The sequence below is a fragment of the Phyllostomus discolor genome, chromosome 1 (genome assembly GCF_004126475.2).
Source record: "Phyllostomus discolor isolate MPI-MPIP mPhyDis1 chromosome 1, mPhyDis1.pri.v3, whole genome shotgun sequence".
In the NCBI taxonomy this organism is placed as follows: Eukaryota; Metazoa; Chordata; class Mammalia; order Chiroptera; family Phyllostomidae; genus Phyllostomus; species Phyllostomus discolor.
The window spans coordinates 163,080,734-163,107,933 of record NC_040903.2 but is presented as its reverse complement, the minus strand read 5'-3'; the positions used below and the strand labels follow the sequence as shown (position 1 = coordinate 163,107,933).

At 41.7% G+C, this 27,200-nt stretch overlaps 2 protein-coding genes across 2 annotated transcripts in view; one reads left to right on the top strand and one right to left on the bottom strand.

Annotated features, from left to right (window-relative positions):
- DMXL2 (Dmx like 2) overlaps positions 1-9,797 on the top strand; it is a 136,332-nt gene extending 126,535 nt beyond the window's left edge. Inside the window, 8 exon segments of the mRNA XM_036033486.1 lie at positions 1,036-1,174; positions 1,829-1,889; positions 2,027-2,154; positions 2,692-2,769; positions 4,608-4,699; positions 5,415-5,467; positions 7,403-7,620; positions 8,359-9,797. Of these exon segments, the coding sequence (XP_035889379.1) occupies positions 1,036-1,174; positions 1,829-1,889; positions 2,027-2,154; positions 2,692-2,769; positions 4,608-4,699; positions 5,415-5,467; positions 7,403-7,620; positions 8,359-8,568 (979 nt within the window). The 3' untranslated portion in view covers positions 8,569-9,797.
- Positions 9,798-23,032: 13,235 nt separating this feature from the next.
- Positions 23,033-27,200, bottom strand: part of GLDN (gliomedin) — a 68,776-nt gene continuing 64,608 nt past the window's right edge. Inside the window, 3 exon segments of the mRNA XM_028507914.2 lie at positions 23,033-24,639; positions 24,641-24,752; positions 26,577-26,727. Of these exon segments, the coding sequence (XP_028363715.1) occupies positions 24,274-24,639; positions 24,641-24,752; positions 26,577-26,727 (629 nt within the window). The 3' untranslated portion in view covers positions 23,033-24,273.

The window sequence follows — 27,200 nt, the reverse complement described above, 5'->3', positions numbered from 1 at the left end:
CATTTGGGTAGGAGACAAACATAATTGGTTTGGCTGCCAATAAAAGGCACTGCTTACATTAATGAGCAAATTATACTCATACTTGTTCTATTAGACCCTGAACTATTCACAGTGTTTGAGTCAGAGTAATCCCCAACACCACAGTCTAATGCTGACAAATCCCACTTTGACATTTAACCCCAAAGAAATGTCAGGAATTACACGATATTCAGTAAATTCAGCTTGCCTGGATAATTAAAGCAAAAAGTGTTATACACAGATTTATTCATTAGACTGATTGAGAATCACATTTACTGAATAATTTCCAGTGTTTCTTACTATCTCCTTATAACCATACCTTTTTTACAGACAAAAATGTAGACAACTTTGCTTTTCAATAAAGCTGTGGACATTCAGAGTGTTTGTGACACTTTCTGATTTGACGGTTCTCCTCCACATTTGCCCTGCCCCCTTTGCTTCTCTCTAGACTCTTGAAAATTGTGTGTGCTTGGGAATGGTGCCGTGATAACCTCGTTCTGTTGTGTTTTCTGTTTTGTCGGTACATAATATGACTAGATCGCAGTACTGCACTTCAGGGTTGACGTGGCCATACAGTATGATATAGCCCATTGTAAAAATCACTCCAACATTTTAATGTAATAATTGGTACCTTACTTTAAGAAATCTTTAAACCCAAATTTCTTTAAAATATATGAATTTGATACATAGGATATCTGTACTTGAGAGCATATAACTTTTTCTATATTTGATATTAAAAATCTGTTAAATGCTTGAAAATAAACATTTGTTCAACTTGTGCAGCAATTAAATTACCACTGAACAACATTTGACTAAATTTGTATTTTGCCTAAAGGGAAAAAGTTAACCAGTAAGAAAATTGGTTATGATTAGGACATGGACCTAAGTTTTTCTCATGGGTATTTATTCATTTTTAAAGAATAAAAAAACATCCTGTATGTACATAAGAAGCTCTGTAATTGGAATTTGGGTTGAGCAAATGGAATGTTCACAATAACACATACATGTCTTTCACAGTTCAGATGATATTGATTATCGTGGTTCCACTACGACTCTTTATCAGCCCAGCACACCCTCCTATTCAGCAAATCAGGCGCATCCACCTTCATCTCTGCCGTGGCTGGGCAGTGGACAGACTAGCACTGGAGCCAGTGTGGTATGTTGTTTACTGTTAGGATGGTTCTCGAGTACGGACTCCCTCAACATGACTTGAAATCACTGTGACCTGGGACTGATCCTGAAGGTTAGGAGCGGTGACCAGTTAGTGGACCATAATAACAATAGCCAGCGTACTGTGGGTTCCTGTGTCAGGTGCAAGCGTTTTCTCACAACCACCCTAGGTGGTAGGTGCTATTATTTTCCCCCCTTATCATTTTATAGATGAGCAAACTGAGAGGTACAGGGTGGTAAAGTGGAGTCAAAGAGGAAGTCATTCCTCCACTCAGTGTGTGAAAAGTGCATCAGTGACATTGCTGTTAGTCACCATAGTTCTGTGAAGACTCTGGAGACACTCCCGAAGTCCTCCGGGTAGGGCATGTGGAGCAGAGTTCCCTTTATCACTACAGGAAGCTGCTTGGGATCTTCCCAGTCCACAGAGGCCAGGGCTCTGCCAGTGCGTGACTGCGCTTCCTCACGCTCTCCCCACCAGTGTCATCTGTTACGTGGTTCAGGAAATCCGCAATAGGGTTTATTTCCATAATTAGCCAGTTGTAAAATAATAAATTTATCAGAGATAGAATTGACCTGAACCATATCCCTCCTCACCTCTTATGCACAAAATAAATTAATTTTTTATTATCCTCTTTTAAAGCTTATGAAAAGGAACCTACATAATGTTAAGAGAATGACTTCACACCCAGTTCATCAGTACTGTAAGTATTGTATTTTATGGTCCAAGGATTGTAAAGAGCCTCTATCATTTTGAAGTTAATTTATAAAATGGAAAATACTGGAACTCTTTCTTTAGCTTGTTTATTTCTTATTCTTTGCTTATCCTCTTGTGGTTCAGATCTCACTGGTGCCCAGGATGGCAGTGTAAGGATGTTTGAATGGACTCGACCTCAGCAACTTGTCTGTTTCCGCCAGGCTGGCAATGCAAGGGTTACCAGATTATATTTTAATTCTCAAGGCAACAAGGTTAGTTCTTGGGGGTTACTGCTAAACTCATCTGAAAATAATTGTGGATATTTATGAGTAAAAGGTTAGTAAAACTCTTATCTAAAAGCAAATTCAGTGACCCTGTATTTAAGCTGAGTAGTTTGTTGGTGTCTGTTTATATATCTCTTCACCTCCCATCAAAAGCATAAATCCACAAAATTTGGTATACATTAATTATTCAATTAAAGATACTAAATACTCTCTGAGGGTAAAGGACTCCATTGACTGTATTGGTGGTGCCCATAAGCACATTCAGGCACCTGAGAGAAACCTTCAGTTTCTTAATAAATTTTACTACAGGTGATTGGGAGAAAACAGTAAAATGGGTGTGGAAAGGTATTTAAAAGGTGACAGGATATTTATAGTATTTGGACTTTCTTGGGAATTATGCAACAGAAACGTGGGGATAGGCAGAATGTTAGTTAAGAGGAGACTAAGGACTCTGCTTTCCATAAATGTTTTACCTTTGATATGGATTCCAAGAAGCTGTGTTTAATGGTTACGCCTTCCTTACAGTGTGGTGTTGCAGATGGAGAGGGTTTTCTGAGTATCTGGCAAGTAAACCAGACGGCAGCAAATCCTAAACCCTACATGGTAAGTGTCCCTCCGCATTCCCAGAGCAAGCAGAGGCCCCTTGTTTGTGAGTGTCTGTTTCAGACGGGGAGTCTCATGGGTGGGTCTGGCGGGGAAGGGACCGGTCTGTACGGCAGCCACAGCCAGGAACCCCTTATTGCCCCACTTTAGGCTGCGGTGGCCCGAGGAGCAAACACCTTGTTTTTCACAGCCCGAAGGATGACCATTATATTTGAAAATTTTCAAGAGCTTTCCCTGTGATGCTCCTACATAGGATACATTTCTTATACTTTTATCCATTTTGAAAACTCTATGTACATGTTCCATGTATAGTTGTCCCTCGGTGTCTATGGGGGATTGGTTTCCAGGACCTCAAAAATCTGTGGATGTTCAAATCCCTTGTGTAAAATGGCATAGTATTTGCATATAATCTACTGTATACTTTAAATTACTTACACTACCTAATGCAATCTGAACTCTTTGTGAATAGTTGTCACACTGTACTGTTTGGGGAATAATGAGAAGGAAAAAAGTCTGTACGTGTTCAATACTGATGCACCCATCTCTGGCCTAATTACATATACACATGAGCAGCAGTGCCCTTTTTTAAAAAATGTTTTTGATATACAGATATCTAGGTCTGACTGTATTTCAGTTTTCTCCAGAATTTTGTTTACTAGATTATAAAATAAACAATCCCAATAGGCCACCTTGTTCATTAACCCAAATCATAGTAAAACACTTGGTGATACAGACAAGCAAATTTTTCCTCGGTGGGGGTGAGGCAGGGAAGAGGTAGAAGATGATGCTGTCCTATGTGGAACTTCTGGCTTCATGTATTTTGATTTTATAGAAAGTCTTGAACCTTTGGGGTTTGGACAGATTCCCAAATACTTAAACATTTTTCTTTCCTAGACTATACACATGTTCTTTTTTTAATTGTTGTTCAAGTACAGTTGTCTGCATTTTCCCTCCACCCCAACACATGTTCTTAGGTATATCAAATATTCCACCTAAATTGGTACACTATAGACTGTATCGTAAAGTCTTCACAGAAATGGAAGTGATCGTAAATCTATCCCGTACCTTCAGTCCAATCTATACTATGATAATTTCAAACAGAAAAATGCCTATTTTATTTTAAAATACCACAATCTCCTCCTCCTGGGTCCTCACTTCCAAACTGCTGTGCATCCAGCTCATCCAACAAGGAAAGTTCTGCCTGGCTTAGCAAACGGTTTCCTACCACGCAGAACTATCCTTAGGAGCTGTTTGCGACAGCCTTCAGCCTCTGGACTGTTTGCAGGACCACTTGTGCTCTTGTTTGTTTAAGTGTTAAAGCTCTCAACTGGGAGGTGAGGGCAGGGAGCACAGAGCTGTTGAAGGAAGGCAGGTGGTTACAAAGTTAATTGGACTTAAGGCCTTCATATTGCAGTCTAATAGCAGGGGGGCATGTAAGAGTTTTCCTCTGCAGGTTGTTATTATGATTTATATTATTATTTAAGGTTTATTAAGCATATTTGAAGTCACTAGCACTAAAATTATTTGATTGGACTCTCACTTAATGAAGCCATTTTAATTATATGAAGTTCACGTACTTGGTATCTTATTCCTTTATTATTGTATTCTGAAAAGTATAACCTTTAACTTCATGTTTTTACCATCCCTTTCCAGTTTAAAAAATTACTGGATTTTAGCCCAATAATATGCAAATAATAGCTAATCCTCTTATTATCAGTTATTTCTTATTCTAGATTTTTAAAAAACTGCTCTTAGCTCATGCATATGGCATATATTAGTAGAACTGTTTTTACTATACTGAATTTTAGATAACGTCAGCTGCACTTTGTTTTCCATAGAACTGGCAGTGCCACAGTAAAGCCACAAGTGACTTTGCGTTCATTACCTCTTCCAGTCTAGTTGCCACATCTGGACAGTCCAATGACAACAGGTACGCCAACAGAGAAGCAAAATAGGAATAAGCAATTTTTAGGCAGATAGGAATTCTTGGATTTCTATTTAGGAGGCCTTTTCCATCCCAGAAATACAAAAACTTTCTTTGTTACGTAATTCTTAGAGTAGTTTTCCTTACCAAAGAGAAAAGCAAAAATTACTCCTAATTTAGTCTGTCAATAAGCATGTGTAATTACGTTAAAGCTATCCAGTCATTTCTTTGTATTGCTATTAATACTGTCATGTTCTTGAGAAGTAAAAAAGCATTTGGCAGCCTGTAGCCATCATTCTCAACATTTTCATTGACCTCTCACTGTTTTCACTGACAACACATGCCTGTGAATAACCCCTGTCAGTTCCCTGCAGTGGTTCCCCTTCGGGCATAGAAGCATCCTTTCTGCTCAGGGAAATCAGTTTCCCTGGAGGGGTAATGCAAAAGAGAAGGGCCTGGGGGCTGAGATGGGGCCGAGACTGTGGGAGACAGAACTGTACAGTGTGAAAAGGTTAAACTCTTAGAAGAGATGTAGCCCCAGTCCCAGCCTCTACCCTCCTCATCTTAGTTGAAAATCACTGCTTCATAAATGTGAGTGAACAAAAAAGATTGAATAAGATATTTGACTTCAAGGCAGTTTGTCCCTAGTGAGGACTTAGAACAATTGTTTATGATGTTGTTTCTGATGTATTTTTGTTATTGTTCTTTGTTTCTTTATAAGAAATGTATGTCTCTGGGACACTTTGATATCACCTGGAAACAGCCTCATTCATGGTGAGTTGTGGTCTTTGATTTGTAATACACTCTGAAGGAATGCTTTCCTGGTTTTGTTTTAACCAGTGAATCCAGTCAGTGTTTTCATGGGTTGACAATGGTTAAGTATTTAGAATGAGTAAGAATCTAAAAGTTAACTGGAGTATCCGGCCACCTTGCTGAGGTAAGCATGCGTGGCCAGAGAAGCCCGGCTAGTCCCGGAGCCGTCTTTGGTTGTGTTCTCTTCCGAAATACGGTGTGGCCAGTAGTGCTACTGACAAGGCCGTGTAAGGAGTAGGTTGCAAAGTGTTCACTGAGCTCGGGAGAAATGAGATCATATTTTAAATAATTAAACTTAACTATAAAGTAAGAGCTAGAAATATGAACAATACCATTTAAATACTACTTATGTTTTAAAAGACAGCATTTTCCAAATTAGTGTCCTGACAGGTCTGTCTTCCACCTCATGCTACTGAGAGAATGCTCCATGCTTCACCCAACAAGTCTGGGTTAAAGCCAGCTGGATGTTCCCTAAAAACAAAGATTTCTCAGTCTTCTACTATGCTGATGTGGATTTTGAAAAGTGTAGTTATTTCCCATTTTTATTTTTCTTAAGTGCTGGGAAAGCATTTATTTCAAAAATGTATTTGGTGCTTAGATGATAAACAGGAAATGAGAGCCAGTAATATTTTACTTTATCATTTTATTTTTGATCGTTTTTTAAGCTCTGAAAAACAAAATGAGATAGTTTCATACGTGTGGACTTTTGAAACATGGAGCAGTGTTGTAAAACAACACTAAAAGAAAGCTGGGGGCGCTATCCTTTATTTCCGTAAGTGTGCTCTACGCAGTACTGCATTGGTGCTCACGTTAGTACTGCTGAGCACTCCTGAGCGCAAGGCACTTCTGAGCCAGGAGTCCCTGCTGCTGACATAAGAGCTCTGAAAGGCCGTCCCACTCAGGTGCCAATATGGAATTTGTGTGTAGCCCTGTGCCAACAGCCGAGGTGTGTGCTGGCTCCTTGCTGGAGCCGAGAATACTCCTTGCCTGGAGCTTGGCTCTGCCCCTCTAAGAAGTCATTTGCTCTGATACAGAAGCCCTGTCTGCTAGTAATTGGTTCAACACTCACCATAGGGCTGTAGGTTTTGACAGGAAGGCCAACATCCCCTTGTCCTTAAGGCTGAGGTATTCCTCGGAGAAAACAGTGTTTCTGATCGGTGGTCAGTTGTCACTGTGCTCAGTGGGGTTTATTGGCTCCCAAGGCCTCAGGATTGAGTCAGTTTGGGGAAGGCGGCAATGTCGTTAGCCCACTGCCGGCCAGAGAACAAGCTGCTTCTCTGCTGGATCTCAAGGTGCCCACAGAAGGTGAATTTACATAATTGAATGACTTGTTTTGATTCATTAGTAGAATAATTCCTTCATATTTTTCCCATTTTTGTTATCTTTCAAGGTTTTGCTGCTTAGTGGGTTATAGCTTTAATTAACATCCAGACTCGTGGGAGTGCTAACTCCTTAACTTGTAGCTGGTCGCTTCCACACTAGAACAGCCACTGAGCCACACCAGCTAGGGCTCTGAGCTGAACTTTTGATGAGGCTGTGTGAATGGGCAGGAACTAGGAGAGGGTAAATACTTGTCATTGGTGGCTGTTGGTGAGGTGGCTGAGTTATGTCATTCAGAAGCTTGGTCACCTCTGCACTTTTGCTTCTACATACTTCTTCTGAGGCAACATAACTTAGTTTGGGCTTAAGGTTTAAACTTTGGGTATGCGTGTCTTATTGAAATTATGGATAATATGTTTTCTGTCATTGCTTCGTATGTTTTTCAATACTTGGATCATGTGATCACAGAAATTAGGATGAAAAAATGTGCCTGTCTTATTTAAATGTGCATTGAAATACTACCAGAATTGCCAAGAGAGAAATGTATTGGGAAAGGCTCTTGTTTTACTTCTTCAGGTTTCACATGCCACGACCATGGTGCCACGGTACTTCAGTATGCGCCAAAACACCAGCTCCTGATATCCGGAGGTAGGAAGGGGTGTGTCTGCATTTTTGACATCAGGCAGAGACAGCTAATTCACACATTCCAGGCACACGACTCAGCCATTAAGGCTCTGGCTCTGGATCCCTGTGAGGAATTTTTTACTACAGGCTCAGCAGAAGGTAACATAAAGGTGAGTCAGTAGGAGAGGTTGTAATTGTATGTTGTCTTTATCTGCTGTCAAGACCGATGGGGAAGAAAAACCCCAAAACTCCCTACTGTGTTCTTCGAAGTGAAGGCATAAAGTGAAGTTTTCTGGAGATATTGACTGTCTCTTACCATCCTTCCTTCCTTGCTTCTGTATGCTTCTTTCTAAACCGTAATAGTTCAGAAAACCAGAGAATTAACTTCATTAGACTTCCAGGTTATTGAAAAGCCTTGAAAAGCTCTATTTTGTGTAAAGTGTAATGAGTTTAATTAATGCATGGATTTTTTAATGCAAATTGGTTTAACTCCTCCATACCTCCTCCCCTCTCCCACCTCTGCCCCCAGTACCTTACTGTTTTATATAGTTAAGGTGAGGTTTTTGCATAAGCGAGATAGTACTGTTCTTTTATATTGCCAGGGCCTAGCTTAGTGTTGAGGACATACTTAACTGAATTAACTTAAATATGTAATTGAATTTATAAATGGGGTAATGTGGTTAATATGAAATCACAAGAAGATGTGAAGAGAGAAATTTGAAAGAAGCAATAAAGTGTAAGGACAGTCAATCATCTATGTGGTATTATTTCTAATTAGATAAGCTGTCAGGAGACCAGTGAATGGGAAAGTTGGGCCAAAGGAACAGGAGATAAAACCATGTTTCTGCTTTTGGCTTCTCTTTGTGACTCACATTTTTTGTTTTCACTCTGTTTTTCTTTTAAACCAGGTTTGGAGATTGACAGGTCATGGTCTAATTCATTCATTTAAAAGTGAACATGCTAAACAGTCCATATTCAGAAACCTTGGGGCTGGAGTCATGCAGATCGACATCATCCCAGGCAATCGGATCTTCTCCTGCGGGGCAGATGGCACTTTGAAGACGAGGGTTTTGCCCAGTGCTTTTAACATCTCTAATAGAATTCTTGACATTCTATAAACTTAAGATTTGGGACTTTATTTTTTATAAACATTTCAATTAAAAAACACACTGCAGTAATTATCAGGCATTTCTGCTTTCCAAGCAGTTAACGCATTGAAAACAATACAGAGAATCTCTGTGTAGAGTTTGCATCTGATTCAAGCTGAGTATTGCCTACACAGGTTGGTAGAATGACCGTGCATGTTCCTTTTATCATGCTGACATACTTAAAAAATCTAACTTAGTGTTCTACGAAGGGTAGCTATTCTTTACAGCATTTACTAAACCTGATTTGGAAAACATTATTAGTAAGTTATAGTAATGAGAAGGACCTTCTGTACCAAATTAAGGAAGAAAATGTTGCTGGTTCAGGTTTTTCTTCCTATTCTTACAATGGATTGAAGCATGCCTCCAGTCTCCTTTGGTGAAGGAAGGATAGTCATAAGGAGTTGGAAGCTCTCGATCACCAGAAACACTTGCTAAGCTATGAAGCAGTGTGCAGTGACTCGTTCCTTGCCCAGAGAGGTCACTTCCATTCTTTCCTGCTGAATATTTTTCCTGTTAGTGTTTAAACTGAGCTAGTACTGTAACTTGCAGATGAGTGCAAATTTAAATGCAGTGTTTTCCTCACGATTTGCACATTCACATTTTTCAAACTGCTAGTTTTTCTATTTAAACATTTGCTTTCTTGTTAGGAATGTAATAATGTGAACATGACATATTTGTAGTTAACCAGAACATGCCAGTTCAGTACTTTTTATTTTCTTATTCCAGTGTAGTGCCTTTTCTTTTCATGTATTCATGGTTAAACACTCACAACATTTGCAGGCTATGTTGAAACTATCTATACCAATAGAACATTTCATATCATAATTAAAATGAATGTTAGGCTTTTTGTGGCCAGTTAATAGTTGATGAGATTGGTGATACTATTTATTACCACAGCCTATTGTATAAACTATGCAGAATTAAATATTATTTGCTTGTAAAATATTAGCCAATGTTGTCATATTTTGCTGTACGTTCTTGGTTTTGACCAAAAATATGTTGAGATATTGAAACCAATGTCTGCGTATTTAAATGTTTACCAGCAAATTGTCTCATCGTGTTAATGAGAATGCTTAATACCTGTGTGATAAACAGTAAAATATAATGAAATAAAAGCACCTTTCTCTGAAGGCAATGTGATGTTCAGGCTGTGAAATACATATGTGAAAGAAAAATAAATGTTATTTGTTAGAGTTTTACCTTAGTTTGGTCTGACATTTTTTTTGATAACATTTTAAACTGTTGAGATCATTTTACATTTGATAAAATATTTAACTTCTGGAAAAAATTTAAGCTGTTAGAGTGTAGTGCATTCATTCATGAATATTTACTGAGTCGTAAGCCATTGTAGGAATTGGAATATTAGTCAGCCGTAAAAATGAAGGAGATCTTATCTTTTGTGACACATGGATGGACCTGGAGAATATTATGCTAAGCGAAATGTAATAAACAAAAACTAGCAAACAAAATAGAAATGTACAGAAAATAGACTGACAGCTGTCAGAGAGGAACTAGGTGAAGGGATTAAGAAAAAAACTCATAGTCACAGACAATAGAATGGTGATTACCAGAGGATGGGGGGTTGGGGAGAGGTAGAAAAGGGTAAAGGGGGCGTTAATGTTGATGGGCGGAGACTTGGGCTGGTGAACATATAATACAATATACAGATAACGTACTACAGAATTGTACCTCGAAACATATATAACTTTATTAGCTAGTGTAACCCTAATAAATTCAATTAAAAAAAATCCCACATCAGGATCCAAAAATAGAACATCAAAAAGAAACTCACTTCACATATAAGGACAACACAGACTGAGTGAAGATATGGAAGAAGATACTCCGTGCAAATTAAAACCAACAGAAAGACCCTGGCTGGCGTAGCTCAGTGGATTGAGTGCAGGCTGCGAACCAAAGTGTCGCAGGTTCCATTCCCAGTCAGGGTACATGCCTGGGTTGCAGGCCATGACCCTCAGCAACCACACATTAATGTTTCTCTCTATCTCCCTCCCTTCCCTCTCTAAAAATAAATAAATTATTTAAAAAATGTAGCTTAAAAAAAACAACAGAAAGCTGGGGTACTTAGACAAAATAGGCTTTAAAACAAATCTTGTAATAAGAGAAAGAAGGGTATTACATAATAAAGGGGTCAATCCAACAAGAGTATGTATGACATTTATAAATATATGCTATGAATGTATAAAGCAAACACTAACAGATTTAAAGGGAAAAGTAAAAAAGCAACATTATAAGAATATGGAATGTTGATCCAAGGTGATGGAGTAGTTAAGTGCAAGCTACACTAACCTCCTAGGGCCAATCTGGAATTATAACTAAATTGTAGAGAAATTATCTAGAATAGCCAACTGAACACTAGTTGGAGAGAAGTGTTATAACCCAGGACAGACAGAAGAAACCACTTCACCACAACAAGACTGGTAGGCAGGGTAGAGGAGGAATGAGAGGGCTGGCTGGGCTCCCATGGGCAGTAGCTGAAGTTCTAGAGGAATATTTCAGCAGCAGGGGGTCCACCTGAGAAGAGTGGGGTCTAAACCCCAAGCTGGGCTCCCCAGCCTAAAGCACCAGAGGTGGAAAGGAACCCAGCTAACATCCAGCTGTGAAAAGCATCAGGAGTACTTCCTATCAAGGAGAGATGGCTAGAGATGCAGAGGGCCTTCTAAAGGGCCAAAGCACACAATTTTATTTGCAGCCACTTACACTGGGCACTGGCAGAGGGAGGACAGAGTGGACTACAGACATTTGAGGAGAGTCTGGGGTTGGTGGTTCTGAGGAAAGAACTGAAGGAAGAACTACCAGGATCCCTGTGCTGAGTCATTCCCCATACTGCAGAAGCCATCTTTCTCAGGCAGAGCACTCCTCTCCAAGTGGCATCAGTGTGAAGGGAAGCAATGACTCTTATCCTGTGGTGCTTAAGCTGGGCTGCTGATTATAACTTGATTAGATTAACAACTGATCAGTTAAACAGCTGATTAGTTTAACAAGGCGGAAAATACAAAGAAGCAGCCAAAATGGGAAGACAAAAAAACAGACCCCAAATGAAAGAAGACAATTCTCCGGAAGAACTAGATAAAATTGGAGGTAAGCAATTTATTAGAGTGTTTAGAGTAATGATTATAAGGATACTCAACAGCATTGAAAAAGACATAGAAACCATAAAAAAAAGGACCAGTCAGAAGTAATGTAATATCAAATGGATAATACACAGGAAGGAATAAACAGCAGATTAGATGAAACAGATGATTGAATCAGTGTTTCAGAAGACAAGGTAGGAAAAAATACCCAGGCAGAGCAGCAAAAAAAAAAATACTAAAAAAAATGAGAACATAAACATTTTGGACAACATGAAGCAAAATAACATCCACATCATGGGAATACCAGGAGAAGAGAGGGAACAAGGAATTGAGAACCTATTTGATGAAGTAATGACTGGAAACTTCCCTAACCTTGTGAAGGAAAAAGACGCACAAGTCCAGGAAGCTCAGAGAGTCCCAAGCAAATCAGACCCAAAGCGGCTTACACCAAGACACATCATGAAGTGACAAGGCTCAAAGACAAGGAGTGAATCCTAAAAGTCACAAGAGAAAAGCAGGTAGTTACATACGAGGGCATACCGATAGACTGGCATCTGATTACTCAACAGAAACATTTCAGGCCAGAAGGCAGTGGTGTGAAATATGCAAGGTGATGAAAAGTAAGGACTTACAATCAAGACTACTTTATCCAGCAAGGCTATCATTTAAAATCAAAGGAGAAATAAGGAGCTTCCCAACCAGAAAAAGCTAAAGGAGTTTAACACCAAACCACTACAGCAACAAATGTTAAAGGGCTTGCTTGAAGAAGGAGGAGGAGAAGGAAGAAAAAAAGGAGGAGGAGGAAGAGAGAGGGGAAAGAAGAAAGAAAAAGGAAAACCATCTAAAATGGCACTAAGTACGTATCTATCAATAATCATTCTAAATGTAAATGGCTTAAATGCTCCAAAGTACATAGGGTAGCTGAATGGATAAGAAAACAAGACCCATATATATGATGCCTCCAAGATACCCATTTCAATAGAAAGATATATAAGATTAAAAGTAAAGGGATGGAAAAAGATACTTCATGCAAATGGAAAGAAAAACAAACCTGGGGCAACAGTACTTATATCCGACAAAATAGACTTTAAAATGAAGGCTATAGTAAGAGACAAGGATACTACATAATGATAAAGGGAACAATCCAACAGGACAAAAACCTAGAAAACATTTATACACCTAGCATAGGAGCACCTAAATATGTAAAGCAAATCTTGATTACATAAAGGGAGAGATAGACAGAAATACAGTCATAGTCAGGGTGTTTTAACACCTCATTGACTTAAATGGAGAGATCTTCTAGACAGAAAATCAACAATTAAGGAGACTGTCACCTTAAATGACACACTAGATCAAATGGATTTAATTGGTATCTTCAGAGCATCTCAACCAAAACAGCAGAATATACATACTTTTCAAGTGCACATGAAAGGTTTTCTGGGATAGACCACATGTTAGGACACGAAACAAGTCTCAGTAAATTTAAGAAGATTGAAACCATATCCAGGCATCTTCTCTGATCAAAATGCTATGAAACTACAAATCAATCACAGGAAGAACACTGGAAAACACACAAAGACATGGAAGCTAAATAACATGTTATTAAACAGCAAATGGGTCAACAATAAGATAGAGGAAGAAATCAGAAAATACCTTGAAAGAAATGAAAATCACGACACAACCATCCAAAATCTGTGGGACACTGGGAAAGGAATCATAAGAGGGAATTCATAACATTATAGGCCTATGTAAAAAAAAAAAAGAAAAAAAAACCCTCAAATAACCAATCTAACTTCACAATCAAACTTGAAAAAGAAAAACAAAGCCCAATGTGAGTAGAAGGAAGGAAATAATGAAGACCAGAACAGAAATAAATGAAATAGTCTTAAAAAAAAGACACAAAAGATCAATGAATCCAAGAGCTGGTTTTTACAAAGATAATGAGATTGATGAATCTTTAACCAGGCTCATCAAAGGGGGAAAAAAGAAGAGAAAACAACCAAATTAAAATCAGAAGTGAAAGAGGAGAAATAACAACTGACACCAAAGAAATACAAACCACTAAGAAAATATTACGAACGAATATGCCAACAAACTGGGCATCCTGGACAAAATGGATAAATTCCTAGAAACACATACAATCTTCAAAAAATAAAACAGGAAGAATTAGAGAATCTGAAGAGATAGGTTACACTTAATGAAATTGAAGCAGTAAAAAAAAAAAGACCCCAAAACTCCCAACATATAAAAGCCCTGGACCAGATGGCTTCACAGGTGAATTTTACCAAACATTTCAAGAACTAATATCTGTCCTCAAACTATTTCACAAAATTCAAGAGGAGGGATGGCTCCCAAACTCATTTTATGAGGTCAGCATTATCCTAACTGCAAAACTAGATAAACACACTACAAAGAAAAATTATAGGCCAATATCCCTGATGAACATAGATGCTAAAATACTCAACAAACTACTAGTAAACTGAATACAGCAATGCATGAAAAAGATTATATACCATGATCAAGGGGGATTTATTCTGGGAATGCAAGGTAGGTACAACACAAATCAATAAATGTGGTTCACTATAGGAAACCTATCCATGTGGAGTGGCAAATGTAGCCCAGCCCTACTAGAAAGCCTGTAGGCGCATGTCAGCACACAGGATGCCAAACCCATGGATCAGCTTTCCCATAGGAAATCAGGCCTGCATTATACCTAGGCTGCTTTGAGGCTTGCTCTTGCTAAAACTCCTTCATCCTGAGTTGAAGCAGCAAATGCTTACTGCATATCTTGAAAGTAACTTCCTGAAATCTGTGCTAATTCTCCCAAGGACAGAATGTAACCAGACCAATTACTATTATCATCCCCTTGCATTTGCAAAATTTTTTCCTTGTTAATCTGTAGGAAGTAATCAGTAACATCCTTTCCTTTGTTATCTGTAAAAGTAATCACCTAAAGCAAACCTGAGCATAAAGAGTGAAAACCTTCTTTGATGTATTATGCTATTAGAAAGCCAATAAAAGCTTGTCAAGGCAAGGGTTGGGACGCTCCCCCCATGAGAGAGTGGCCTGTGACATCCCTTTTTCTCCACAGGACTTCAGTAGTCCATGTGAATTTGTTTTGTCTTATCCATAACACCATGGACACTGCTGACTAGAGTCCACATCATCTGGTGCCTGTAACAGGGACCCAGGGATATGAGCTGTGGTGGACAATACACCAACTTGGTTGGAGAGCACGCATCAGCTCATGTAAGGGCCAACGACACCGAGTGCTTTTTGTAGGGTGTGTTGGATTTCAGAGGAAAAGGGATTTCTTTCAAGGTCATCCTCTCTTGTGACTGCTTTACATCTGCACCCTCTTTAGTAAGCAGGAGCCTTGCTCTCTCTCCCAAGCTTTCACCAGCGATCTTGTGGGCACGGGTCTAGCAATTAAGAGCCACAAGGGTGCTTGCCACTACAAGGTACTGTGAGAGGATAAGCTAGGACATGGACCCAGACAGAACACTAGGTTTCCTGCTAGCTGCAAGCAAAAGTCCACACAACGAGAGGCACACTGTAAAAACACTCACAAGCCCATCCCCATGGCACAACCTCCAAATAGGTCTAGGCTTGGGAGAAAGAGCAAAGACTTTCCCTTTAATCAGCTTTAAAAACAGCAACTAATTGCAGGGCTATTTACAAGCATATCAGCAAATTCTTCCTCTCAAGCCACCTCTTGTGGTCCTTTTGATTTTGCCTTTTCCCTCCATCTGCCTGCATAAGGAAAAGCGAATAGTGAACGAGTATTTCAGTTTTGACCAGACTCCAAAAATTGGTTTCCAGAAGAATTTAGTGTTAGTCACAAGTTTTGTATGAGAGCCTTAGGCACTTGCCAAGTTCCAAAGACAAAAGGTACTTCCTCCCTTTGGCTTGAGAAATCTGGTGTTCTCATGTGAGTTGAAACCTTGTGAGGGTGTCTGGGATCAATTCCCGAGACATGCAGGGGCCTTATAGGGACCTGCAAAGTGACTTAATATAACTTCTGGCTCGTCCAGGAAAGTGCAATATAAAGGTTGGTCACTTAGGGCTTCGAGCTCCCCCCTTGCAGTCCTAAATGCTTGGGGGAGGACCTGAGACCCATAGGCAGTGTTAGGGTACCCAGAATGTCCGGTATCCCCTTCCTGACTGTCTTCCACCAACAGCACATTTTGACCCACTGCATTCTTTTCACTAGCAAGAAGTAGGATTTAAAGGTGTAGACACTGAAAACAAAACTGAAACTGGTTTTGTAATCATCGTGCTCATGGCGGGAGGAATTTCAGAAAAGGTTTTTAATTTACTAAGGAATTTTTTATAAGATTTCTATGAATCCTCTACTATGGGGAACGGGCTCTCTAAGGAACAAGAGCAATGTTTTAAGCTAATTCTGCAGCTTTTTAAGGCTACTGGATGTCTCCCAGATGAGGGATCTTTAGATTTATGGGGAAAAGCAGGGAAGAGAAGCCCTTATAATCAGGAAAGCTTAGACAAAAAGAGAAGGGGCCTGTGTGCGCCAGCCAGGCCCTTCCTGTGGGTCACCCCAGCTGCAGCGGGTGTCACAGCTGTGCCGAATGAGCCCAGCCTGGGCGCTGGCTCTCATGTGCCCACAGCATAGTAGGGTCCAGGTTATGGAACTGGAAAAGGACAAAGGAGCCAAAAAGAATGGGGGAATCTTAGGTAGTCTCTCTGAGAGACAGGAAAGAATAGTTGCTGAGTGTGGGCAGCTCTGGTTGTCAGGCTTCCTGAATTTGAATCCTAATTTCACTGTTTACAGGCTGAGTGGCAGTGGGTGAGTTTCTTAATCTCTTTTAGTCTTGAAAATGGGGATAAAAAGATTTATACTTTATGGGCTTCCCATGAGGATCACATGAGTTGATGCACCTGCAGCCGTGAGTGCAGCACCTGGCATGCAGAAAGCACTCTGCAGACGTGAACCAGGACAGTGACGCTGATGTCACCACTACTGTGGTATTCCTTTTCTAGGCTTTGGAGAAATGAAGAACATATCACGCCTTGTACGCGCAATAACCTTTGACATAGCGACCCCCATCCTCTAGGAGTGGCGGATAAAATATTCTTAAACATAAGCACCATTGGAGGTAGCATGAGCTTAACCCAGGTAAGAACAAATTCAGCTTTCCACTGTGTTTCTCCTTTACTCCCACACTGGAACCACTCACGATAATTTTGACACCAGATATGTGGAGGTTATTTTCCTACACCAACCAATTCTTGGACACCAGCTGGGTGACCAATTCACTCAATTCTGACACCCTACTTAGAGACAGCATAAGATCCCACGGTTAAGGGCTCAGTCCTGCAAGACTGCCCTGCCCTCCTCTCCCGCCACTGCAGATGCTAATCAAAAGTCCTGGTTATCACCTGTGCTTCTGATTGACCAGAGGTTTGCACAGCCTCCTTCTTAGGTTCAGTTAATTTACTAGAGGAGCTCACAGAACCCAGAGAAACATTTTACTTACTATATCATCAGCTTATTATGAAAGGATGTCACTCAGGCAGAGCCAGATGGCAGAGATGCATAGAACAAGATGTGGGGAAAGGATGTGCAGCTTTCACGAGGGTGCCACGTGAGGGTGCCACTCTCCCGCATTTCTGCGCATTCACCAACCCAGGAGCTCTCCAAAACTGGTCCTTTTGGGTTTTTATGGAGGATGCATGCATAGGCATAATTGTTAAATCACTGGCCATTAACAACCTATTCAACCTCCAGACCCTCTTCCTTCCCGAGGTCCAGGGGTGGGACTAAAACTTCCAACCCTCCAATGATATGGTTGGTTACTAGGGGCTTTCCAAAAGCCACTTCATTAACATAAGAAAAGACATCTTTATGACTCTCCTCCCAGGAAATTCTAAAGGTTTTAGGGGTTCTGTGTCATAAATCAGGAGGAAGACCAAACATGTTTCGTATAAATCGCCATATCACACCAGGGCTCAGCAAACCAGCCTGCAGCTCATCTCGGGCCCAGTGCCTGTTTTTGCACAGTCTGCTGGATAACAATGGCCTTTGCATTTTTATATAGTTAAAAAAATAAAAATAAAAGCATTGTGTGACACATGAAAATTTTAAAATTCAAGTTTCAGTGTCCATAAATAAAGTTGTATTGGAATACAGCCATACTCACTCATTTATATATTGTCTGGTTATTTTCAGCTACAACAACAGAGTTAAGTGGTTGCAGCAGTGTGGGCTGCAAAGTCTAAAATATTATTATCAGGCCTTTTGGGGAAAAATATTTTCCAGCAAGCTTGATGTAACCCACCCTTAAATTTCCCCTTAATTTCCAAAGGACCACAAACACTACACAAACTGCAGCTCGGAGCAGCCAATCCAGACACCCCATCCTGCACGGCTCAGTCCCAGTCTTGCCTCGTCCAGGTCCTCACCTTGGTTTAGTGACCTTCTTTTTCTGGGAGTTCAACCTTCATTGGAGCTTGGCAACTTTTATCTTCAAGTCCAGTTTCTGGTCCCCAGCTTTTTCTGTCCTTCTACTGCCGGAGGCGAGAGCCTCTTTTTGTGCTGCTAAGGAGGCCCTAGGCTTCCCCCGCCCTGTAGCTCTCAGTAGTTAATTACTCTCAGCTTTTTCTTGTATTTTTCCAGAGGATCGATCAAGCTTAGCAATAACCACCTGATTTTATTATGCTTTTAGTGTCTTTCTCTCCATAATTCTCAAACACCTGATCCATAATGTTAGCTAATGTATACCCTTCCAGATTATCACCAATGAAAGTTTGGACAGTTGGACAACCTTCTGGTCCCAGTGGTTCTTTGTGGTCAATCTGCTACCAGCCAAGGGGCCCTCATTTGTAAACAGGTGGTGAATGATCCAACTGAGCACCCACCTCAGTGGCATCTTGCTGGGACTATACCTGGTTAGGGTTGCCAAATTTAACAAATATAGATACAGGACTCCCAGTTAAAACTGGGCTTCTAATAAGTGATTTTCTAGTAGAAACATATCCCATACCATATCTGGGACATACTTATACTGAAAATTTTTGTTGTTGTTGTTCTTTATCAGAAATTAAAATTTAGCCAGGCAATCCTGCAACGCGCTGGCTTTCCCAGGCACAAACTGGGATGGAGTTTAGGCAGGTGCCATTAAAGAGTGCTTAGTCCAACACCCGGAGAAGGGAGCAGAAGGAAGCAGGAAGGAAAAGTCAGTCTGCAATGCAGGCCCCGTGACACATGTGGCTGAACCCCGGAGAGCTCTGGCACTAGGAGGGCCTCTTAGAATAGTTGCAAGTTGGGCTCAAGCATCCAGGCCGTCATAGGCACAGAGCAGTCACTGGATGGGGGGATGTGTCCTGGGCGAAGAGTGTCTCTACCGCCGAGGCAACACCAGAATGGGGAGATAGCGCTCCCCGGCACCAGGGGCACAGCGCCTTTCCCAGCAGGGAATCCAGATAGGGTGAGTGCATCACAGTATCCGCTACATTCGTAGAGAGGATTAAAACATTGAGTAGAGGGGATAGATGATGTTTAAGGATATTTCCTCTTGAGCATCCAAGATTAAGTGAAATAATGTGTACAAATTGAAATTGCCTGGACAAGATATGGCACAGAGATGGTCAGCTCCAGGTAGCAGCCACTTTGATGTCTCCAGAACTGTGGGCCTGGGAGGGTCATCCAATGGTGGAGGTAGTGTTTAGAATAACACATGGCACTGGGCACCCAGAGGGGGGTGGTGGGCATCGCTGTGCTGACAGCTTCTTTGCAGGGAGTGTGCTCTGCCTGACTAGGCGGGGTTTGGCATACTCCTCTAGGAACAGCTTTTAAAAGGAATGCCTTTAAAAACATGTTCAACGTGGACTATTTCCACTTGCCAATGACAAAGATCAGATCCTCCTTACTCTGGAAGAGGAAGGGGTGGGGGGAGAACGATCATAAAGTCAGGATACAGTATCTCCTGTTGATGTATGCTGGCACCTAGGCTGTGATGTTGAGTGAATGACCTTCTCTGGCTTCACTTGCTTAGACTGTAACCCGAGAGGGCTGGATCGGGTGTTCCGTGAAGGTCCCGTCTAGTGCTGACCTTCTGTAACCCTGTGGTTCTGTGTGTGGCCTCTTGGCAAATGAGCTTGGGACACTGATGATGCTGGACACAAGAGCTTAGCACTTTTAGAAGTAAGTTTTGGGTTTTTTTTAACATCTTAGAGGCAGTTTAATCACAATTTCTTACGTAGCTCAGTATTTAAGACTGGTCATAGTAGATTGTTTGGAGAGAAAGTAGTGAGGCAGATTAATTTCATTCTTATTTTAATTCTAACAGCGAGTGGCTGTAAGACTGGATATCTTAGCACTGCATGCAAGGTCTGTGTAGTACAATCAGAAAGGCAAGACTTCTATTTTCTTCATGGACTTTTCTTTTTTCTTATATTTTAAGGACAAAAGTCATCAGCAGTACCTGTCTCGGCCGCCTGCTAACAGAGACACTTCTAGAGAAGGTTATGAAGAAGCTCTATAGGCCAAAGCAGCATGTTCTTGAACTGTTTTTTTTTAAAAAAATTATTATTACTCAGGAGCAGTTTCATTGTAAATTTGCTGCACAACTGAGGGACCTTTTTTGTTCTGTTCTGGTGGTGTGAGATGTTAACTACCCAATCAAACCGTCCAGCAGACAGAAGCTGTCGGTGCTGTGTCCCTGACCAGCACGGGAATAAAGCCAGTAGGAACAGCAGGGTCACTCTGGCTTCCTGCAGGAACGAACTATAAAAGTAATGACTACAATTTACCAAGAATTATATTATTTTCAGAGCATTTCTCATTCACATAGAGAAATCAAAGGAGGTTAAGTAATACTATACCCACATTTTACAAGAAACAGAAGTTCAAGGCATTAAGAGGTTGCTCAAATTCATTCAAATCCAATTATATTTTTTTCATTTTTTAGCCCCAAATGTTATGTCCTTTTCAGTTGCCTCATCTATGCCAATACATTAGCAAGTTTTCATTGCACTTATGTCTGTGTATATGCAGTCCTAGTTACTAGTATTACATTTTTCCTATTTTTCCATAGAGAAAACATAGTCTGTATCAGCGAGTTTCTAGTATTTAGAAGGGGCTAGCAAACTGCAAGAGTTTCCATGAAGATGCCACCCTGTGCAATCCCACCACAAGGTTGCTTTGGTTGTTGTTTTACTTTTGAATGTTGCATGTAAATTGCAAAGCATTAAAAATAACAATACACTTGTTTCAACATGTGATTGATGTGTTCAGCAATGATTATTTTATTGACTAATTAGATTAAAGTTAAACAAAATTACAACCCCAAAAGAAACATTCACCATTATTCATTTGTTTTTGAGAATTGTTCAGAGTCTGTGTTTACGGTTTGGAAATGATGACCTTTAATCACATGCTGCACAAGGTCACAGCAGTGGGATGAAAATGGAAAAGCCCTATCACACACACATTTCTCCTTCGATGGTTAATACACACAGTCATAGCCAACATGTCCTCTGCACAGCTGGAAAATGACACCTGGCTCTTCAGGAACTGGCGTGTCTCATTCGACTTTTCCCCTTGTGACCTTGAGGGAAATAAGACTGTCAAGATGCCTAAGATCAGAGCTCAGTCATTTGAAAACTTCCACTCCAGAACTCTTTCTCTGTCCTAACACCTGTCCTCAGTGATGCGATGAGACCATCCCCACCTGCACGGCTTCAATCGGAGGCAGTATCAGTTGAAAGAAAATGCTTTGAAATAGGGTCCAACCTACCTTTGAGGTTGGGGTGGGTGGTTTTACTTACTTTGTAGTGGGAGGCTATCTACTTTAGATGAAAGAAGAATAGAGAATTATCTGGTTTGGTTCTGATGTTGGAAGTGCAGAGTTTTGGAAAGTGCTTTAAAGCAACGTTGGTAATGAGTGACAGCGGAGGCTGTGGAGACGTTATCTGGACTTAAAAGCATTCGGTTGTGCATCTGCGTTAGCAGAGAGCCCAGACCTCTTGTTTCTTTAATCAAGCACTGCTTGCAGGAAAGAATGAGTAAAATCTTAGTTCTTCCTCTCTGTAAAGGCAGACTCCCAACGGTATAAAATTATCCACAAGAACTTGATCAAACTTGGTTGCCCTTTTATTACTCTGCCATAACAAAAACAAAACACGCATCCCACTACAAGCTTCTCCAGTAGTGAGTGTGCAATTCTTTACCCACAACTAGGAGAACCCAGATAGGTCAGATGTCAAGCAAGACTGGGGGTTCTAAAACGTCTTCCTGAAAGGGATACGTGCGAATTTAGTAACTAACCTTTTTGGTTGCTTCCACATATACAGTTAGTGTCACGCATATTACTGTCAGTACAGGGCTGTTGCTATGGAATTATGTTCACATCCAGGTCTTCTGTGTCCAGCGATGCGACACATATATTCAAATACTTTGAAGGAAGACTGGCTTTCATTAGGTACATTGATCTTGAATATGAAACTCTATTTTACTTTTTTACAAAATATGAATCTGAAGAGTATTTTTTAAAAGCTGTGATGACATAACACAAGCAATCTAATTAAAAAGGGGGGCAGAAGTTTTAAATACCCTTCTTTTGAGAACACAACAGAAAATTCCCTCATAGCTGTCTAGGTATTTTCAGTGGAGAGATTTAAATATTTAAATAAGCACACACTCTAACTTTTAAAATGCTTCTATGAATCAGGTATAACGCCAGGACTCAGAGTCAGTGAAAATGGATTTGGCCCCAGGCAAAAAGTTGCAGGAGCGTCTCCCCAGACACACACGTGTTCAGAGAGGGAAATCGTGGAAACATGTTCACATAAGATTTTCCCTCGGTGCCTTCCTGGCTGCAGGGCCCTAGTAGCTTTCTCTAGGTTCCTCTCTACCCTCAGTGGCTCTGCCGGCTGAAGGGCATTTCAAGAACTGAGTTGGCAGGAAATGTAGGTATTGAAGGGTGTTTAGGAACAAGTTAAACTGGATTTTCTCCTGGCTTTCACAGGGACTTGATGCCACCCTGTAAAACTATATTAGAGAAGGACGGTTCACTAACTGCGGTTTGGAAGGCCCCCGGATTCTGTGGTGTCCTCCCACTTCCCTCCATCGGAAGTCTCACACCACTTAAACTGGCTGCCGTGGGGTCTGGAACAGAACAGAATGTAACAGGCTCTGGTGAATCAGCCCTTCCAGGAACCAGGCTCCCTCTGTGTTCTAGGCCAGTGATTTTCAGCCTTTCCCCTCTCATGGCACACGTAAACTAAGTCCTAAAATTCTGCAGCACACCAAAACACATACATTTTTTGCTGGTCTGCCCCCAAAGTGGGTATAATTTTGATTCATTCACACCAGATGGCTATTGTGTTGGCTGTTGTCATTTTTTATTTGACAGTCTCAGGGAAAACAGGTCAATGCTCCAGACTAACTAGTTAGCTATTGCATGTTTTAAAAACTCATGCGGCACACCGGTTGAAAGTTGCTGCTTTGGATCAAGGGTGGGCAGGACTGGCTGTATAGGGCCAGAGGGTCAATGTTTTAGACTTTGAGGGTCACTGCTCAACTTCCCGGCAACGAATCAACTCTGCCTTATAGAGCAAAAGTAGCCATATGCTACCATACCCAAATGCACTGTAACTGTGTTCCCATAAAACTTATTTACAGAAATAGCTGATGGGCTGGCTTTGGCCCGAGGGCCACAGTTGCCCTTCCCAGTTCTAACTAACCACAAATGGTGCCTCTCTTCTGTAAAACTGCCAAGTGCTTCCCATATTCCTAGCCAGCTGTGCCCCGACACACAATGTTTGCTACTCTGACAGTGGGTACATAGCTGTGGTAGAAGAAGCCAGTGAGACCTGAGGACTCAGTTTATACCCACGGAGGCAAATCAGCATGGCAGAATTGATAGGAGTGTGGAAGGGCCTGTTTCTGTTTTATTAGAAAACCTGGGCATGTAGGTGTTGCTGGCTTTTGGTAATCTTGGATCGGCAAGCAGTAGCTGAGGAGGATGGCCATTCTGGTGCGGTGGTGGCAGGCGCAGGTGCAGAGGAAGGGAACAAACTATGGGTAATGCTGTATCTCGGCAGCCTCAACGGGTCCCTGCCACTTCCCAAGGCACCCAGTGCAAGACAGCGCTAAGGAATTCATTGGCTTAAGCAATTGGGCTGATCAACTCAGAGGTAAATCTGCTCAGCACATGGCTAAAAACAAAACAAAATGAAACAAAACCCCCACATATATAAAAGTTGTAAAAGCAGCAATGGCCAAAAATCACAGAATTCCCTATAGGTAGAGAAAACCTTACCCATCCTCTTAGCCAGCTCTTTCACATTACCCACGGGGGCAAGGGGGGCCTGACAGGGAGGGGTAACTTGCCCAGCTAGTTGGTGGAGGAATCACCAAATCTCAGCCATTGTGACTTCCAATCTGTTAATTTCCTTTAAAGAATCTGAATTTAAATGGCACCTACCAACCACATAAACTCTCATGTCATGAAACTATGACAGCTAAGTACCTGGCTACCCTTAATGACAGTTTTCTGTTGGCACATAAATGGTGCCAGGGAAGCCCTGAAGCTTACTGAGGGGAACCGAATGCATCCTGTCACTGGTTTAACGTAGCCGATAAAAACCGCACCGGATAGAGCATTAAATGGCCATCTTCCCAGGAATATAAATGCTCGTCTCTCCTGTTGTATGATAACATGGCAAGAACAGACTGAGTAGTTCTTAAATCAAAGTTTGCATTGATCTGTTTCCCTCCTAACAAATCAAAGGCAAATGTTATCCTCATATCTTTGGTGTCGGTGACGTAGAGGATCCCTCGGGCAATGAAGGCGTTGCCAGCCTTGGATTTGGGGTACGTGGTGTTGATGTGCTGCACCACAGAGAAGGTCCTCTCATCCAGCTGGGCGACGAGGATGCTCGAGCCATCCACACTGGAAGCATAGATAATCCAAAGGCCCTTCTCAGTCCACAGCTAAATTGAAGTATGTCTTGGAATTGGCAAAGAGGTATTTTCGATTAAAATACAAGGCATTTTCAAGCTTCAGAGTTTGGGATGTTTCTTTGCCAAATTCAAATCTGGAATGTGTAAAACAAAGATATGAGTCACCATTTTTGTGGACAAGGGTGGTTTTCATGCTCCTCTATTAAACTGGGGCAGGGCCCACGGTTCTGCATTTCTAGTAAGTTCCCAGGTCATGCCCACTCTGAGCAGCAGGGGTATAAAGGACAGTGACTACATCTCAGTGTCCACCTACTAGCGGTGTGACCCCAGGGAGATTCCTCCATGTCAGGAATCCTCAAGTGTTTGCTGACTCCCAGAAATGCCTCCTCAAAGTCTCCCCCCTCCCCCTTTGCAGGGGCCTCCAAAGGTGATCTGGTCCAGTCTGTTCATTTTATTTGGTTGGCCAAAAAGTCCATTATGGTTTTTTTCTGTAAAATAAAAGACACATTTTTCACTTTCACCAATAACTATATTGATTTGGATATTTGGAGTATGTCCGGCTATCTCCCGCTATTGGCTTCTAGTGGGTAGAGGCCAGGGTAAACATCTTCCAATGCATCAGACAGCCTCAGAGCAAAGAATTATTTGGCCAAAATGTCAATAGTACCAAGAACTTCACAAACCACTTTTGACTGTGATCAATCAGCCACAGAATCTTCTCTGTACACTGCACAGTTTCAGTTGCATTTTTAGCTTTCTTGAAATAACAAAGCATATTATGCTGAAAATGGGTATCTTTTCCCATCTTCAATATTAAAAATGGCTGCACAAAAATTCATCAATTTTGAAGTTTTTAATGCATGCTGATGTGACAAGCTGTCACAATATGATATAACAAAATTGCTTTGAATGAAGTTAAAGACAACTAAACACTACTGCAGCCACTGTACAGAAGAACGTAACAGACTTTTTGGCCAACCTGATACAATTGAAAAAGGAGAAGTGACTGGCCCAGGAATACAAGTAGCTAGCTGAGCCAAAGCTTGAACTTGAATTTCCAACTCCAAGTTTTTGGGGGTCTTTCTCCAGTCTGTGCTGTAATTTTAAGTCAAAAGTTTTACAGCAGCCTAAATTAAGAAGAGTCTCCAGTTGGAAGAGATGTAGCAAGGTCATGGCTGCGAAGTCATGTCTGCTGGGTGACTGGATAAGTGAAGCTACACATGGAACCCCTGCCCACAGCTCCCGGAGTCCATCTGATGTGGCCAACTCCAAATCCAGACCGTATCATAAAGTGAATTTATGATTCAAAAGGTACCTGACTCCAGGAATGAAAATTCAGACATTAGGCTGAAAGAGAAGAGAAACACTAGAGGGTGCTGTTGAGCAGCAGAAGAAGTGGGACGTGTGGGAATCTGCAGATTTGCAATGGACAGTAACCGACTTGAAGCCAGTTGAGAAACCCTGAAGCAGATTTGAAAAGAAACCCAGAGAAGGGGGGTGCTCCAGAAGGCCCTGCCTGCCCATCTCAGCTCACGGGGCTCTTCTTCCTCTGAACGTCTGGAATTCAGGACTGCCATCTTGTCCCTGTCTGGCACTGGAAGGGACCGATTTCGGGCTGTGACTCCTTCTTGCCAGAGGGAGCTCTGGGTTCTGGTTGCAGCCTTTCTCAGATGGGTGAGAAAGCTGCATCTCCAACCACTCATGGTCTCCACCTCTCTGGCTCCAACCTCACTCTCGGTGTCCAGACCAGTAGGGCTGGGACACGGGGCTCATTCATTGCATCCTGCAGTTCACCGAGTCAGCAAACCCTGACTGGCCTTAGACTGTGTGCCAGGCCCCAGGGACATAACGCGATGGACACACAGTTCCGACCCCTAAACAGCTCACGGATGACTAAAGCGCCACAGCAGGTGCTGTCTGGGTTGCGTGAGAAGGCACTGCGGGGCCGAATGACTCACCTCACTATGGTGTTGGAGCCTCCTTTGTGGTAGTAGAGAGCGCTGTTGTAAACCGCATGCCCACAGCCGTGGAAGTAATACGGGAGATGGATGAGCGAGTAACTGCCGTTCAGCAGGGAGGGCTGGTCTTTGAACTCCTTCACTCTGATGCCTGTGGAGGGAAGCCCAGGAAAGGCTGGTACCTGCCCTCTGGTCTGGCAGTCACAGCTTTGGAGCGAGTCAGGGGAGGAAGGGAAAAGGACCGAGGTTGGAGTGAGACATCCTGCAAGGGTCCTTGTCCAGTTGGAAGAGTGTCAGATTCCCAAGCTCAAAGTCCAGATCCCTTCTATGGATTCTGATCTGTCTTTTGGGAGCAGTAGCCACAGAGTCAGCTTTGCTCCTCCCAGGAAAACGTGTCACCCTCTCCCTATCCGACTCCAGATTCTTTATAAAATTTTCTCTCAGACTGACATAGGCCTCTCCCAGGAACAGCAGATACCTAGCAGTTACTCAGTCACCTCCTGCCTCCTCCCGCCCTCCACAGCGTCGGCCACTAATTCACATCATTCCTCTGTCCTTCTGAGCCACAGTAATGCTTCTCAGCTGGTCATCGGGGCAGTCGCTACAGCTGAACCGTTAGCCTTG